The following is a 17908-nucleotide window of genomic DNA, read 5'->3' as shown; positions in this document are numbered from 1 at the left end:
TAATCCACATATAGGGATTTTGTTCTTCAGCATTCAAATACATGTTACAGGTATTATACACACAGCAGTGATTTGACTGACAATGACTAAAACTGAAAGTGGGTGTAACTTTTGCTTTCACACATCAGAAAAACCCAAGAATGTCCAAATTAAGTAAAAAGAGCCTATTTTTTCAAATAGGCTCTTTTTACTGTTCAGTTATCCCACGTGTATAGATATAGTTTTAGGGATTGTAGTCCCTTCATGATTCACATTGTAAGAGACACCTGATGTGTGTGTTCTCCATGCTGTGACCATGTGGGGAGTTTTAGACCTGTCATTTTCAAGACTGAATGTAATGTGTGGCTGTTGCAACCGTTGGCGGGATGAAAAGATCACATGATCCATTTCCTGTCTTTGACTCTGTAAAACGACAAATTTCGTTTTGTCAGGAGACATAATATCCGTACCTCCATCTACAACCGACACCGATTATCTGCCCTTGAGTTCATAGGTGAGTGTTTAACTGTCTATCTTTTAGACTAATAAGGACTAGAAGGATTTATAAGAAGAACTTTATATTTATATTTATGTTTGTACATTTTAAAGGTTGACTTGAAATGGTCCTAAACTGCTCCATGTGTGAGTTTGTTATCATGTTCTACTACCACGCGTCATTCTTTACATTTGTCCATGCTAAATGTGCTCAGTTACTTAATATCCTTAGTCAAAAGAGAAGATTATCACAATATGTTTTAGATTATCCCAATATGTTTTATTTCGTTTTTTAACACAAAAACTAAAAACACACAAAAAGAAAACAATAGGTGAAAGGAGCAGCATTAGTAAATTATACATACAGAAGCAAATGACACCCAGAAAGATAATCACTTTCAGTATGTTATGAATAAGTGAAGTATAGATGTAAATACATCATGGCATGAAGGTTAAAGAAATACTTAGTCTCATTACAGAGATACGATAAAACTATCCTGGCAGAGAAATGGACAATAAGTCAAATCCACAAAAAAAAAAATATTTGAGTGAAAAAAACACAAATATTTGCTTTTTATTATTATTGCAATACGATGTGTTTTTTTTAGGGCTGTCAAGTTAACGCGTTAATAACGCGTTAACGCAAAAAAAAAAATTAACGCCACTAATTATTTTAACGCGATTAACGCATGTGTATTTTTTGTCCTCGGCCGCCGTAGTTTCAGAGCGCATCGAGTTTAAAATACCATCTACAAGCTGATGCTGACAGCCGCGGGGCTGTCCTGCTGCCCGCTTGTGGCAGACCACACTTCCACGCTCACCGGCAGGCCCGGACTGGCCATCGGAAGGACCGGGAGGGTGTGTGTATGTGTGGCGCGAGCGAAGCACACCTTACGTGTTGTTGTTAGCATCTGGTGCTAGCTAGCTGAGCTAACGGATATAAGGAGCTGTTTCAATGAAAACAGAGGAGCGACATTTCGCCGACAACTGCGCCGAGCACTTGACTTTATGCAGGTAGCCAGACAGCACACTCAGCACGGATAGTGCCGCAACACAGCTCATACACACAGGCATATATGCCTTGAGCTGCACATAGCTCCAACGATCCTCCACATTCACACACACACACACACACACACACACACACACACACACACACACACACACACACACACACACACACACACACACACACACACACACACACACACACACACACACACACACACACACACAGTATTGTATGAGAGAGGTTCTAGGTTGAATTGAGGCGAATATTTGTAATGTTCAGAGGTTGTTGTGTTTAATATTCATGAGAATATTTGTCATTGTTCAAATGATAATAAACAAACATATAAAGCATAGTTGTCCACTCATATGTTGATAAGAGTATTAAAAACTTGAAAAATATCCCTCTAAGGTACATTTAGAACAGATAAAAAATGTGCGATTAATTTGCGATTAATCGCGATTAACTATGGACAATCATGCGATTAATCGCGATTAAATATTTTAATCGACTGACAGCCCTAGTTTTTTTCTGACGTGATTCCAAAAAGTGTAACCATTATCATAATGATGTTCCTTGTTGTAGTATTAGGTACTTTCCATAAAAAATGTTTATTGAAAACACCAGCACTATGTGCACCACGTGGGAAAGAAAAGTGTTTTTTGTTCCTTAAAATGATACTGGGTAACTATCGCAAAGCAAACAAATCAAATACAGTTTGTCTCACCTACTATTTCAAGGCTTTTATAATGTTATCACTTAGAGTTCTCGCCTGACTCTCCATTATGTCACAACTACACGATGGTTGGCGGTGTTCACAACAATTCTAGAAGGTCTTTTCCTGTGTGAAAACTCAATTCACACTTGCACTATTTAAATGCGAGAAAAAAACACAGAGCTTCAAAAGAATGAGAAAAGAATGAGAAAAGAATGCTCTGTGTTTCTTTCACACCTGCATGATCAATCACGTTTGCACTTGCAAAAAGAAGAACGACTGCATTCAATGGTCCCTCAATAAAGGTCTAGTCTACAGGCGTTTGTTTGTGCATTCAATTATTACGAAACAATAACATGACGATGTATTTGAAACTGCTTTATTTCCATCAGCTCCACGAGTTCGTTAAAGGTCGAGAAGCCATTCCCTTCCACTCATGATGGGCAATCACAGCGACTTAAAGCTAGACAACGCCACTCTGGCCCTCTTGAGCAGTGGGAACACCCGCATTACCATCTCTGTCATCTATATGATCGTCACTGTCATCAACCTGGTAGGAAATGGCCTTTCCATGTGGCTCCTCATCTTCCATACCTCCCCAAAGACCCCATCCATCATCTTCATGATTAATCTCACCCTCACCGACATGGCTGTTGGCGCTGCGCTGCCCTTTCAGATCGCCTACCAGCTCCAAGGATACCACTGGACTCTGGGACCCACGATGTGCAGGTATTCTTCCGAAATTGGAGGGCAATGTAAAAGTGTTGATATTGGATGTCTTTAACATGCACTGAAACTTCAGTTTTCAATGTTGTTTTTCCGGCTAAAGATTACCTTTACTCAGTGTTAACCCACAGTTAACCCACAGTCCTCCAGTTGGAATAGGTTTTGGGAAATACACTTGATTGCTATCTTGCCCAGAGTTGGATGAGAAGTTCAAATTGAACAAACAAACATGAGTGGTATTGAACTGTTCAATACCACTCATGTTTGTTTGTTCAAAATGAAACTACGGCCGATAGCTAATTAGCTTAGCATAAAAAAAATGGCACTGTACAAAAGTAGCCAAAACTGCAGGCAAGAACCTCTAAAGCTCACTTACACGATGTATACTTTTTTTATAATCTGTACAGAAACTGAACACTAAAAGTAATGTTAATTGTTTATAGGTTACCAAAGGTTAAGGGCCAAACTATTTATTTAGCCCCTGGCCAAGAAATAAGCTACACCTACACTTAACCCCCCCCAAAATAAAAACCACACCCGGGGCCGTTCTCATTTCATCAAATTCCCCTCCTCGACTCCCCTCCTCGACTCCTATCCTCGAGACTTAGTCCCGCCCACAGGAGATGCGAGCGGAGGAGCCGAGGAGAGAGGAGGGGAAGCAGCAGGCGGTTAGAGAAATGAGAACTCCTCTCCTCTGAGCGGTCATTTTAAAGAGACATCCATTAATGATGACAGGAGGCACAGCAGCCCTCTGTCTGATGGACAGATGTGTTCATGACGACTTATATATTTACTTTTAATTAATTGACAGTGCGGTATAATGAGACAATAACAGGCTACAGATGCGGACACACACACACACACACACACACACACACAGACATATATATATATATATATTTATATAAATATATACAATTTCAGAATCAAACAGAGCACTCTCATAATAACGTAACACTATCAGAGACTGGATATATCCCCCCCCTCTCCCCTCTCTGGTCGCTACAATGAGGACAATACATTACGGGCCAAAAGTTGTATTTACAAGTATTAAAAGTAAGCAGAGGACACCAAACCAACTGAGACCTGTCTGTCCGCTGCATCTACGCACACCAGTGGCGTCGCCTGGCCTGGTCATCCGGGGCTTTAGCCCCGAATGTTTTTTCTGTAGCCCCGGACAATTCTCCCTCAATAATATAATACATTAACCGTGCTTTACGTGAACCTCATCATGACACAAGAGAGGACGGCAGCACTGTAATTTCCCGTGTTCAGTGAATGCAACAGAGGCATGACACCAGACCAATCAGAGAGTTGCATGGAAATAAACGTGTGCTTGTGTCATTCAAGCTCGGCTCTGTGTGTGTGTGTGGCAATAGCGCATTTAGTGTGATAGGGAGAGAGAGAGAGAGAGAGAGGGGGAGGGAGGGACCGGTGCCAGCATGGACCTGTTTGTTCCACAAGAAGCTGGAGGAGAGTCCTCTCCTCTCAGACTGAGAGACTCAGGTGAGCTAAAGGACTCTCTGAGTGTTTAGATACATAACTTTAGTCTAAGTTATCTCAGTGGGTCTCAAACGGTTTGGTCACAAATTATTCAAAAGATTATTTCCGCGGCACACCTTCATATGATCATTATAGTTATACAAAAAATAAGAGAATAAAGGAAAAACAGTTATGAAATACTATATGGCAGTAAAACAAGAATAGAGTTTAAAAGAGGAGTGATTAGTAAAATATCCATAAAGAAAAAGTACATCTGTTTACAGTTCTGCTTCATATGGGTGTTGAGAGAGGTATCCATAGATCTCTTCATTTTGCTCTCAAAGTGCACCAGATTGATGCATTTAACTTCAATATTTAAAAAAAAGTCTTCCCGGGGGAGCATCCCCCCGGACCCTCCTAGAGGAGGTAAGCCCCCCACTCATAAAAAATACCACTTTACCCCTGCCTATATGCCGTGAGCTGATTATCGAGCCTTCATTGTAACAGTTGCGGGTGTACTGTGTGTGTGCGTGTGGGGAGTGTTGCAGTGAAAAATGCCACTGTAGTGCCGCCGCCACTGTGGGCTAAGCCCCGAATGTTTTCAGGTCCAGGCGACGCCCCTGACGCACACACTGTACCACACACACCTACACCACACACACACACACACACACACACACACACACACACACACACACACACACACACACACACACACCTACACACAGTACCACACACACCTACACCACACACACGCACCTACAGCTCCTAAAGCATATCATCAGGCTACAGCCGTTGTGTATTTTATTATGTGAAGCACTAAATGGTTTTAGAAAAATATCGACTCTTTGTTTGTAGATATCTACTAAACTAAAGCAAATAAAGAGAGTAGGCCTGTTATACTGAGTGATATATATTATACACACTGCTCTGCTTTCTGCACGGACCTCACAGCTGTTCTCACTGTAAACATTGCGTTGCGATGAAAGCAGTTCATCAAATAATATCCAGGGGATGCATGCAGAGCTGTCATTGGCTGAGATAAGTCCGGCCGTGCGTCACGACTCTTTGAAACATCTCTGTTCCCGGAAATGCATCCACGAAGGAGCCGTGGAGGACAGATCAGTGTATCCTCGGTTATAGCTCCTCCAGAGAGCCTCCTCGGCGCTCGATGCTCGGTCCTCGATGTGCATTTAGAGAAATGAGATGTTCTTCAACATGGCGCGCTAAAATTCATTTCCGGGTCACTACCGGAGGACCAAGGAGTCGAGGAGGGGGATTTGATGAAATGAGAACGGCCCCTGGTCTTTTTCACACTTCTTGTAAGGATTTAAAGGGCCCATGTCATGCTTTTCCGGTTATTACCCGTCCCCTTGTGTGTTATGAAGGTTTTTATGCATGTAAACGGTGTGCAGAGTCACAAACCCTCAAAGTACACCCTGTAGCGACTAAAACTCTAACACAGAAAATACCTCCCCAAAACGCCTCGTTGGAGATACGTCATTGTCCATTTGATTCTTCCATTTCGTTCCGGGTACGGCATGATGTCAAGCCGTACCCGGAACAAAATGGACCAATCCGTGGAGCCGTTACGTTACGTCCGCGGAGCCGTTACGTTAAGCCCCCGCTGATTGGTCCAAATTGACCAATCCACGGACTTCCTCACACACACATCTGTGTGCAGGGAGCAGACAGCTCAGCTGATTTCTCCTCCCTGGCTGCAGGCTGATAACAGACAGTTGGGATCGTGGCGAAATTCTCTCTGCAGACCCATTCTCACAGCGTTTATCAACCTTTTTCTTACTCAATATCAAGCCACACTTATTGTTTTTACTTCGGCTGTGACTTTGTGTGTGCTCAGGATGAGTTTGGCTGTGTTTGGCTGTGTATCGCTAACAAGGAAACAACACCTCCACGGAGCTCAGCGCGATTCACAACGTCCCGACCAATCAGAGCACACTGTGCTCACAGGGAGGGTGGGGGCTGGAGCTATTGGAGCTACAACGAGCCGTTAAAGGCAGAGAGTGAATACACGTAGTTTACAGAGATGCTGTACGAGAAACCAATGTGAGTTTGGAAAATTGCACAATATAAATATATTCTAGTAGACCTCAACAATGGAATTATGATCAGTGGAAATGGCCATGACATGGGCCCTTTAACAAAAATATATCCCATTTTAGTTTTCTTGCCTATGGTTTTTGTAACCTGGCTAACTTTTCCTGCCTGTTTCCATTTTTTACGCTAAGCTACATTTTCCAGCTGCTAGCTAAGGTTTCATAGTCCATTTAAAAAAAAACGGAGAGCTTTATTCTATATTTGTATCTTTTATTTTGCTCGATGAAAGGATTAACTAAAACACTTTTCTTCTCTGTATCCTACAGTGTCCTGACCCTTGTCTTCTACACCAACATGTACTGTTCCATCCTGACCATGATGGCCATTGGAATTGTACGGTACCTGGGCATCATCCTGCCCATGCGTTACAGAGATAAAGTTGGAACTGGGAAGAAAAAGTCCATCGCTATCATCAGCTGCTTCCTCATGTGGGGTTTAGTCCTGTGTGTTCTGCACCCGCTGATGACCACAGACCTGACCTTTTACATCCCTGAACTCAAGATCACCACATGTTTTGACATGCTGAAGAAAGAAATGCTACCGTCAAAGGCTGCCTGGGCGACTTTTCTCTTCAGCATGGTGTTCTTCCTTTTCCTCTTCCCTTTCTGTGTCACGACATTTTGCTATGTCAGAGTGATACTCAAACTGGCCAAAAATTCCAAGAAGACAACCCAGAAAAAGAGAGCGATACGTCTGGTCATCGTTGTTCTCCTGGTCTTCACCTTCTGCTTTGCTCCAAACAACATCCTCCTGTTGACTCACAGTGTGCTGAAACTTTTCTATGATCGGTCTCTCTACATGGCCTACAAACTGTCTCTTTGTTTAAGCTGCCTGAATAGCTGCCTCGACCCTTTCATTTACTACTTTGCTTGCAAGGAGTTCAGACAAAAGCTGCGAAAGCTAATGAATCTGACGAGTGTGACTAGTGTGGATTCAATGAAGATGAAGCATAAAGAGAGTTTTTACTCAGCACATTTAGATAGTTCAGAGAGAGAACACACCAAGGTATATTCCACAGCATAGAGAGACAGAATCAGTGGAACAGATAAGAGTGTGGCATGAGAGACGTGATAAGGGAAGTGAGAGCGAGACAGAAACCGTAAAAGTGAGGGCTTTCCGAGTGGGTCAAGCTTTTCATAATTATTTTACTTTCCCTGCGTGTGACGGACAAATGAAAATGAACAGGAAACAGCTGAGCCATTTGACTTATTGTATGTTTTTTCTTTTAAATATGAAAACATTATTATTGTAGAGATTGTGTATTTTTGCCACAAGAATCACAGAATTTATTTTTTGACAAAAAATATATAGCATGTAAATAAATAAACTCATTTTAACATATTATATAAGCCTTTTCTTAATTTGTATTTTCTTATTATTGCTGTGTGTGTGTGTGTGTGTGTGTGTGTGTGTGTGTGTGTGTGTGTGTGTGTGTGTGTGTGTGTGTGTGTGTGTGTGTGTGTGATGTGTGTGTGTGTGTGTGTGTGTGTGTGTGTGTGTGTGTGTGTGTGTGTGTGTGTGTGTGTGTGTGTGTGTGTGTGTGTGTGGTGTGTGTGTGTGTGTGTGTGTGTGTGTGTGTGTGCGTGTGTGTGTGTGCCCGGTGTGTCTGTCTGTTGAACTATAAATTGCTACGAGCAAGTAGACTTTTCTTTACCTTTGTTCTTACTTTTATTTGTTTTGTTCTCTACAACCTATTATTATTATTATTATTATTATTATTTGTATTATTATTAACAGGTATGAACAAGTAGTCATAGTAGGCTCTGTTTATTTAAACTTTATACATCCATGCTTTGAAGCTGTGGGAATGGTGGATCCGCCCACCTTTTGAAACGTGATCACGCATGCGCGGTGACGTTGCTGGTCGTAGCAAGCAGCTATCACTCTCGGTCTACAGACAGGACAAGGTAATAGTTTTGCTGCATATCTACTGTAATGTTTCTCCCAGACAATGAAACTTATTATAACATTTGTTTGTTTACTCAACAAATTCACTTTATGGGTGGTGAACTTACTCACCAAACGTCACAGGGAGAAAACGTACTAGCTGCTAGCTAACACAAGTTAACACATTAAGGAGAGCAGAGTTTTAACTATGCATGTCGTATGTTAACACATGTAAGGTTCTTATTCAAAGTTACTTGTTTAACGTGAAGTGTCTGTGTTCAGAGAAGTAGTAATTATGTGTGTAAATGTGTAAAGTGACGTGAAACACTGTTTCATGAGGCACAGTTGTTTGGGAAAGGTTTAACTTTGTCTAAATAACAATCTCTGTGCAGCAGTAGTTTAATGCATAGTTTATGCATTAAATGACCCTGTGTAGTTACAGTAAGTGTATTTACAGTTCTTTACAGCAGCTCTGCTCATTGTATTTTTTTAATGCAGTACTTAATTCTCTGCAGTATGCATGGGAATTGGCCTAAAAACGAACGATTACCTTAAAAACACAAAACTAAAATAACCATTATAATATCCCATCGCACGAAGGAATGTGCTTGTTTTCCTTAAAACCAAAATAATGTAATTTAAAATGATTAAAAGCAGCAAACTCTCACATTTTAGATCCTTTGACCAGTGAATGTTTTGTATTTATCTTAACTACTGTTGTGCGCTGCTCCTCTAGCTTGGAACACTATGCAAAAAACATTGAAACTGAGCATTTTGATTCCCTTGCATCATTTTAAAGCACGGCTGGATGAAATGTTATTGGATACCTGTCACTGTAAATAGGTTGCTAATGTATACCCCTGTAATTATGTTGTGATGTCCTTTTGTTTTCTGTTGTTTTTATGTGTAACTAATGTACCGCAGGTCTCCCTTGAAAAAGAGATCGTTGATCTCAATGGGATTTTTTAACCTGGTTAAATAAAGGCTACAAACAAACAAACTAGTTACTTCAGTAAATCATTTCTCATCATAATTGATTGTCATGTTGATTGATAGATCATTAAGTCAATGAATCACTCAGCTATACATTGTGCAACCTCTGTAATGTTTAACTCTGTTCATCACTCCAGGAGCGGTGAGACTAGAAGGTCACCATGGTACTGAACCCTGTCATTTCCAAGCTTTCTGGTAAACTGGTTGTTCTGGCCAGTGCTTCTCCTAGGAGACTGGAGATTCTCAACAATGCGGTATGTTGCATCCTGGTTAAAGTTATAGGAATTATATTTATATATATATATATATATATATATATATATATATATATACTGTATGTATATCACAACACCTGCACATTTTGTTTATGAACAGATGCAATTGTTACATACTGAGTAGCGCTGGATCAAGGTTTCCCTTTTTTCAGTCTGTCACTTTTTTACTCTTAGGTTGTCAAGCCATTATGAAAATGTATGCAACATGTATGAATCAAAGTAACTTTGTGTATCTTTAAAACTCTCTTGATCCAATCTGTATACCAGGCAAGCTCATGTGCAATCATAACATAAGGTTGAGAAACACTGGGCTAAATAAAAATGATTGAGAATGTGTATTTTATTCATAACTAGACTGATGGATTGCCCAACATCAGATCATCACATTATATACATTGATGTAGCCTAAAGAATATGTGTTCATGGTAAATTGATTGCCTTTTATAAGGTAAACACTGCGAACACTGATATGTTTTACAACCGTTTTATATTTACCCTGTATATATCCTCATTAGGTTTTTAGTTTATAAGTTAACAGGAAAAGTGCATATTAATAACATTTCTGATAATATGCCAGGCTAATCTTTTTCAGTAGTCGCACAGATAAATAAGACTATACAAAAGTATAATTATATATCGTTTTCGTTTCTCCTCTCCTACACTTCAGGGCTTACGGCTCCAGGTGGTTCCATCCTGGTTCAAGGAAACTCTTGACAAGGGGCTTTTCAAAGCCCCTCATGAGTATGCTGTGGAGACAGCCAGACAGAAAGCCCTGGAGGTGGCCCGCAGGATGCCCTTTGTGAGAGCAACTCCTTTTTGCATGACAGTATATCTATTATCATTATATTTGATTACATTTTCATAACTTAGTGTCGATTACTTTGCTCTAGAAACACCTGAAGACTCCAGACATCGTAATCGGAGCGGACACTATTGTGGTAAGAGGAAGAAAGCTTTTGTTTCTTTCTCTGTGCAATACATGTTGTATGTGTTTGCTGGACCTCAGAACAGCATTGGTGCCAGTTTTTTTCTTCTGTATCCATTTATAATTTCCTGTATATGTGTTCAAACATGGCGTTTTAAGCCTATATTTGAAGTGTGGTGACTGGTTTAATAAATAATAAACAGTATATATTGTAGTGTGTGCTGAAACAGGTGAGTTATCCTGCTCTGCTTACATTAGGCTTACATTTGAGGCTGTGGGCATATTCATCATTTTCATGGGATTTAACATTCATTACACAATAACAATTGAATAGACCAGAACAAACATTTCCTGAAATTAGCATGATTTTATTTATTTATATATATATATATATATATATATATATATATATATATATTTTATTATTTAAAATGATAGCAGTCCTTAATTATGTATCTCCAAAGTAGCTTAACCATGTCATATTATATGCTTTTTTTAAAACACATTTTTCTGGGGCCATGACAGATAATTACAGATTTTATATCCACAAGTTCCCATTATAGACACAGCTTACGATCCACGTTAGAATTTGGCCACGATTTACCAGGTATATTACATTATGTATTTACTTGTGTTTTTCATTTCCACAGACTGTAGATGGCATGATTCTGGAGAAACCTGTGGACAAAGATGATGCTTACAGAATGCTTTCGAGGTGAGTGTCATTTACAGAATTAACATGTGAAACTGCTGGTATTGGTTTACAGTTCCTCTTTTCTTTAATTCTCCCTGTCAGCTTGAGTGGTAAAGAGCACAGTGTCGTCACCGGTGTAGCGATTGTCCTCTGCCATGAGAAAGAAAGTAAGTACAATTGAAGGTTATTTTCAGTTTGTTTTCTGTAGAAATTTGATGACGCAAAGTCATTTCAGGTAGTTTTTTTATTTTCTATTTTTAGTGTCTTTGTCTTTGAGAATAAAAGTACAGTAATTATAATGTAGGATTTAATACTAGGATATTATAATATATATGGGGGGACCCTACTGGACAAATGATTCCAGTGTTTGACACATATAATTTCAAAACCTCCCTGCTCCCCAGACGAAGAAGTGGACTACCAGTTGATTGATTTCTACGAAGAAACAAAAGTGAAGTTTGCTGATCTTTCGGAAAATATGCTGTGGGAGTACATCAATAGCGGTGAACCCATGTGAGTATGACCATTTGACCTGTCACATGTGTAATACAGTAGCTATTGATTTATCTTGGTGTGGTTACTTAACCTATCATTTGTTCAGTGGAGGTCATTTAAGTGGGTTCTTCATGAACCTGTTGCTTTTTGGACTTTGATGATTGATTTTTTTTGTCAGATGTGTTTGCCTTTCCAACTTTGAAACAGACAATGTGTCAGCACAAAATAAAATCTCTACTTGGGTCAGTGAGGTTATATTATTTGATTTGTTCTGCATTTAAAGAAGAAGCAAAATAAGAACTGAACTTTTCAAAGAACATCCATTAGGGCTGTGCGATTATGGCAAAAATCATAATCACGATTATTTGGGTCAATAATTGATATCACGATTATTAAATACGATTATTCACTGACTTTGAAAAAATCCATTTATTGAACTTGAAAACAAATACAAATAATAATTTGAACAGTATCTTTTTAACTGTTGATTACCCTGAACGTGTAATTCAACTGAAAAACCAATACAAAAATAAATGATACATTTTAAATAAATAATATCAAAATAATAAATACCAATCAACAAGATCAACAAATATTTTGGAGCGCACTTCCCCAAGCTACTAAACATATATAAATATGATGAATACAAATAAATGAGACCAAAATTAATGAGATCAAATATGTTGCAGTGCACTGTCACAACCTAGCAAAGCAAAATAATTGTTTTTTTCGATTATGTTGTTTTCGTAATTGTGGCAGGCCAAAATCGTAATTGCGATTAAAATACGATTAATTGCACAGCCCTAACATCCATAACATTCATCTGGTTGTAACTTATATAGATCAATATTCCAATTACTTGTATATAGACTATTTTGCACAATTTCTATTATATTTAATTTAATTTTTATTTACTTGCACTATTATCTGTTTTATTGTGTTGCGCTGTTGGAGGAGCCTGTGACCTAAGAATGTAATTGTCATAATTACACTGTAGCTATGTACATATGACCATAAAAGCCTTGAATCCTTGAGGAAGTGTCATTTCACAACAATCTCAAAATGCGTCATACGCCTTCTTACTGGGAAGAGACGTTATGACCACATCACACCCATTTTGGCAGACCTTCATTGGCTTCCTGTCAGTTACAGGATCCAGTTCAAGTACTTACTTGTTGTTTTTAAATCATTGCATGGACTGGCACCACATTACCTGTCTGAGTTGTTGCACCGCCATGCTCCAGCTAGAGCATTGCGATCAGCTCAGCAGAATATGTTGGTGGTTCCTCGGTGCAGGAAAAAGACCCGAGGTGACAGGGCTTTCAGTGTTGCAGCTCCCAGACTGTGGAACAGCCTCCCAGTACATATCCGGACTGCTGAGTCAATTGAACTTTTTAAATCTCAGCTAAAAACCCACCTCTTTGCACTGGCTTTTAATACTAGTTGAACATTACATTTTTACATTTGTATGTGTTTTAAAAAAAAAAAATTCTAGTTATTGTGCTTTTTATCATGTTTTTAATTATTGTTTTATTATTGTACTCCCATTGTGTTATTTAATATGTATTGCCTGTACAGCACTTTGGTCAACTGAAGGTTGTTTTAAATGTGCTATATAAATAAATAAAGATTGAGATTGAGATTGGGGAAGTGTCATTTCACAACAACCTATTTGTGTATGTGTACATGTTGTGTGTTCATGTTGCTTTATAATGACATGTTTGATTCTGTGTGTGTCAGGGACAAGGCTGGAGGCTACGGTATTCAGGCTCTCGGTGGAATGCTTGTAGAGTACGTTCATGGAGACTTCCTCAATGTTGTGGGTTTCCCCCTCAACCACTTCTGCAAGCAGTTGGACCTTATTTACAACTCCTCTACTTCCTCCTCGGACCAAGAAAGTTCAACCGTCTGGCTGAGCCACAACGGCAATCACGCTACCTCCAATCTCACTCAGCCTTCATCTGCCAACCATACACACCACATCCAGAGCAGCCCGTCAGCCAGTCCTGTGCATAAGGTTAGTTTTCTCGCCCTATAAGCAACCTGATGACTCTTTTGTCTTTTATGTATAAGTAACAGTCTCCCCTTTTATAGGTGAAGAGGAAAAGCAGTGAAACTGAATTGAATGAGAGTTCTATGACGTTGGTCAACAGCCTGTCCAAACATACCGGTGACAAAGATTCTGCGAATACAAAACTACCACCGATGACCAGCAGAGGGCAGGTAAAGGAGCCTGAGGACGGTGAACCAAAAAAAGAAGACTTGCAGCGAATCTGTGATTTATTGGATGGATTTAGAGCCTCAAAGGTAATTAGGAATAAACCTGGTATTCATATGTTGATAAAGGATATTTTTCATATTGAAATATTAATGTAAGTCATTGTTGTGTTTACTTATAGAGGATGTAATGAAGCAACATTACATCATATATGTATTTATAGTATTAAGCCACAGCCTTGATGTCTGCTTAGGAGACATAATGATACACAAATTAAGTTGATGGATATAAAAAAAATCAAACACCTCTTATCCATTCAAATACATAAAAAAAAAAAATATATATATATATATATATATAATCAAAACCAAAGAAAAGTGTAAAATAAGGACATTTTTGTATTCACAAGGTTCCTTTTTTAAATAATTTTTTTTAACAATTTGGATGTTTCTCATGGTCTTCACAATCTACAAGTATAAAACAATCTTGAATTCACAATCCGATTCAGAAAATAAAGTCACACTTTGCTTCTGTATCTATTCTTCCTTTTCCAAAAATCCAGGCACTGTTTACGGCATCCAAGATGTGTGTGTTTGACGTGCTGCACAGCAGGCCGGGGGGGCTGGAAGCAGCACAGGTGGCCCAGGAGATCAAAGCCTCCCTGAAGGGCACTGAATGCCTGCTGGAGGCCTGTGTGTCTCTGGGTCTGCTGAGGAGCAAAGAGAGAAGTTAGTCAGATACGATGATGGTTATTTAAAGAGACAGCGATTAGTACTTAACTTAAAACAAACCTCATGTTTTATTGTGTCTCCACTCCAGTGTACGAGAACACGGATCTGTCCACTCGCTTTTTGCTGTCGGATGCTCCTTTTTCGCTGCGGAGCCAAATTCTGCATTGTAACGACACAGTGTGGCCTATTTTCTCCCACCTTGAGAGTGGCGTACTGGAAGGAGTCAGCCAGCGTGACAAGGCTTTAAGCCAGACATCCAAGGACCAGGTGATTATCTCTATGTTCAGATGGATAAAATGTGGGGAGAGACACACTTTACAGATTCTATTTTTGTTGTTCCACTATGTCATTTGTTTCTATTTAAAGGACACTCTCCACAGCAGCCAAGACAGCAAACTGAGATTCATGAATGCCATGCACAACATTGCTAAGGTTACAGGGAAAGCTATAGCAACAGCCTTTGACCTCTCAAGTTTTAGAACTGCCTGCGACCTTGGAGGTAAGGAGAGACACTTAAGGTTTAAAATGGTGTCTTTGAGTAATAAACCATTCCTTTACAAAACATATTTTTGTTTTTTCCAGGATGCACTGGGGCCATGGCCGACGAGTTCACTAAAGCCCATCCTGGATTGTCTGTGACAGTTTTTGACTTGCCAACAGTTGTTCAGCTGAGGGAACATTTCCAACCTCTGCACACAGACAACAGGGTGTCATTTGTAGCAGGTCAGTTTGCGTATCATCATTCAAATAAACTCTGACTAATGCAGCTTATTCTGTGGGTCTCAAATATCAAAGTTATAATCTCACTCTCTCTATGGTCCTAACTTATGTATTATGGCTCCTCTGTATCAACAGGAGACTTCTTTAAAGATGATTTGCCGAAAGCAGACTTGTACATCCTGGCAAGAATTCTCCACGACTGCTCCGATGAGAAATTGGATATTCTGCTGAGCAAAATCGCGGATGCATGCACACCAGGTAAAACTCTTACAGTTTTTTACTCCATACTTGACTGATAACAATACTTTATTTATGATTAGTATAACATTCTCAGTCATGGAAAATCTCATGTGAAACTTACAGCAACCCACATTCTGATAAGATCATATCTAAGATCGGCTACAGTTCACTTTGGTTTCAATAACCTGCAGTGTCTGTGGAACTGCTGCTGCTGTCACCTGTTTTTGTCAGTGTTGAACTGATAACAAATCTGTTGTTGTGGCATTTAGCAAAAAGGAAGGCGATTTCATAGCCAAGCCAAAATACTTAATATCGCCCCTTTTGTTTACCTTCTTGTACTTTAGTCTTTTTCTAAAGCAAATGAATGCAAGGGGGGCCAGGGTTTAAAAACAACCACCTACTTTTATAAAGTTGTACATCTACTTACACATCATGCACTTGCTCCATGCTGCCAGGCTGCGGGCTCCTGCTGAGTGAGATCTTCCTGGATGAAGACAGAAAGGGCCCTAGTCGTGGGCTGCTCCAGGCCCTCGGCATGGGCGAGGGGAAACAGAGGAGCGCCACCGAATACAGTCTGCTTTTGAAGAGCCACGGCTTCATAACGGCACATGTCAGACATACAGGAAACCTCCTGGATGCTATGCTCTGCATCAAAGCGTGACGGACCAAATATCAGTTAATTATTTAGGTATTGGACCATAACAGAGATATCTTTTATAAATCATTAAATCATTTTCTTGTGCTCTAAGGTCCGTAAATTGTTTTTTTGTTGGACCTTAGGGACAGATAACCAGTACTCAGACTCTCTGTAAACTCTGATTTGGGGACATGCAAATTGTTCACTCTATGTACTTCCTTGATGATTTTATGGGATTCAAATTTAGCATTTGAATAATGCACACTAATGATCATGTTTTTCATTGATTTGATATTGACAGAAGGCCTTTGTTTAGTTTTTCAGAAATGATAAGAGCCTTTACTTTTGTAAAGGTAGGAGTACAATAGATAATACAAAGCATTATCAGGAAAATGTAACTAATCACCAAAATGAAAAGTTCATAATACAAGATAGCCACTTTCAGATTGTTTAAATGATTAAATATACAAGTACTTATTCATTAGGGTTTAATTTGAATAATTGTATATAATGAAGGGTAGTTCATTTATTATTTATGTTGATAAAAAATGTGTATTATCTTTTTATTGTTGCTTGTACTTTTTACAGCTAAACATAAAAGTATCTTTCTGTGAACTCTGTGTAGATTCCTCATTCCAAAAACATTCACACTGTGGTCCGCTGGATGACGGCTGTGGCTGGAGAGTTCATCCTGCCTCTTAAAAACTCTGAAGTGTCATATTATGATGATGCAATATGGAGGCAATGAGAGTAACGGAAGAAATAACAAAAATGTAAGCAGCATTAACGCCTAAGTGGCATTTGTACAGATTATTCGTCTCCCCTATGGACATGACTTCATGTTTACATCAACTTTATAGGAGGCAGATTTCCAGTGATTACCAACCCAAGCCTTCTTCAATGGAGTCATGTCAGACCATTCTCTGAAGTACATGTGCAGCATTCATCTTGCTCTTGTATGCACTATTTAAACACAGCGTACATTATTGCCACATTTGGTCTGTTTGATCATAATTGCCCTTTTTTGCAAAGAATGATCAAACTCCGACCACCTATTCTCTGACGCTAATCTTCCCCAAATTAAAGCTGCAGAGAAAATACTTTGCTTGTCACATCTTAACTTACAGTAGGCGCAGCTAAGTGATATTTGATACTTTTGAAAGAAACCCAAATATTTATTTTGCAGTTAAAAGAAATGGACAGTGCTGTAAAACCTCGCTGTGTCAATAAATCTCCTCAAGATGGCAGCGTAAACCTGCAGATCTCTCCAGAATACTTGGAGAAACAAAGAGTTACTGTTTAATTATTTCCAGCGAATGTGTATGGAGATAGTTTGCACATTAAGTGAAAGTAAGCTTTCAAAATTAACTTAATGTTTCCAAGCTAGGGAATTCATTTGCGCATAGAAACATATTTCAGCATGCCTTAATTCCTCAAAGATATACTGCATGAGTTTTAAAGCAGCCAAACAGCTGATGGGAGTGTGGGAATATCTCTGGCCAGAAAAAATATATCTTATTCTTTGTGACACAGAAAGTGTATCCGGACTACTTTTCATTTTGGATCCCT

At 39.3% G+C, this 17908-nt stretch overlaps 2 protein-coding genes across 3 annotated transcripts; both read left to right on the top strand.

The window, feature by feature from the left end:
- Nucleotides 1-297: 297 nt before the first annotated feature.
- p2ry8 (P2Y receptor family member 8) lies at nucleotides 298-7868 on the top strand. Its single transcript, XM_034128482.1, has 3 exons — nucleotides 298-493; nucleotides 2591-2927; nucleotides 6791-7868. The coding sequence occupies exons 2-3, from the start codon at nucleotides 2635-2637 to the stop codon at nucleotides 7545-7547; spliced, it is 1050 nt and encodes a 349-aa protein (XP_033984373.1). The 5' UTR covers nucleotides 298-493; nucleotides 2591-2634; the 3' UTR covers nucleotides 7548-7868.
- A 271-nt stretch (nucleotides 7869-8139) lies between these two features.
- asmtl (acetylserotonin O-methyltransferase-like) lies at nucleotides 8140-16954 on the top strand. 2 transcript variants are annotated; one of them, XM_034128481.1, is made up of 15 exons: nucleotides 8140-8431; nucleotides 9542-9658; nucleotides 10347-10478; nucleotides 10570-10617; nucleotides 11255-11319; nucleotides 11401-11465; nucleotides 11703-11811; nucleotides 13534-13810; nucleotides 13888-14100; nucleotides 14574-14739; nucleotides 14831-15009; nucleotides 15109-15241; nucleotides 15325-15465; nucleotides 15598-15720; nucleotides 16158-16363. In XM_034128481.1, exons 2-15 carry the CDS (start codon nucleotides 9566-9568, stop codon nucleotides 16361-16363), a joined length of 1950 nt encoding a protein of 649 aa, XP_033984372.1. In that variant the 5' UTR covers nucleotides 8140-8431; nucleotides 9542-9565. The 2 variants fall into 2 exon arrangements, with proteins under 2 accessions (XP_033984372.1, XP_033984371.1); XM_034128480.1 differs by lacking the exon at nucleotides 8140-8431 and having other exon boundaries at nucleotides 9566-9658; nucleotides 16158-16954.
- The last annotated feature ends 954 nt before the right edge of the window (nucleotides 16955-17908 follow it).

Source organism: Trematomus bernacchii, unplaced genomic scaffold (genome assembly GCF_902827165.1).
Source record: "Trematomus bernacchii unplaced genomic scaffold, fTreBer1.1, whole genome shotgun sequence".
Lineage (NCBI taxonomy): Eukaryota > Metazoa > Chordata > Actinopteri > Perciformes > Nototheniidae > Trematomus > Trematomus bernacchii.
Note: the sequence above shows the minus strand (reverse complement) of the source record. Positions and strands in the feature narration are given on the sequence as shown.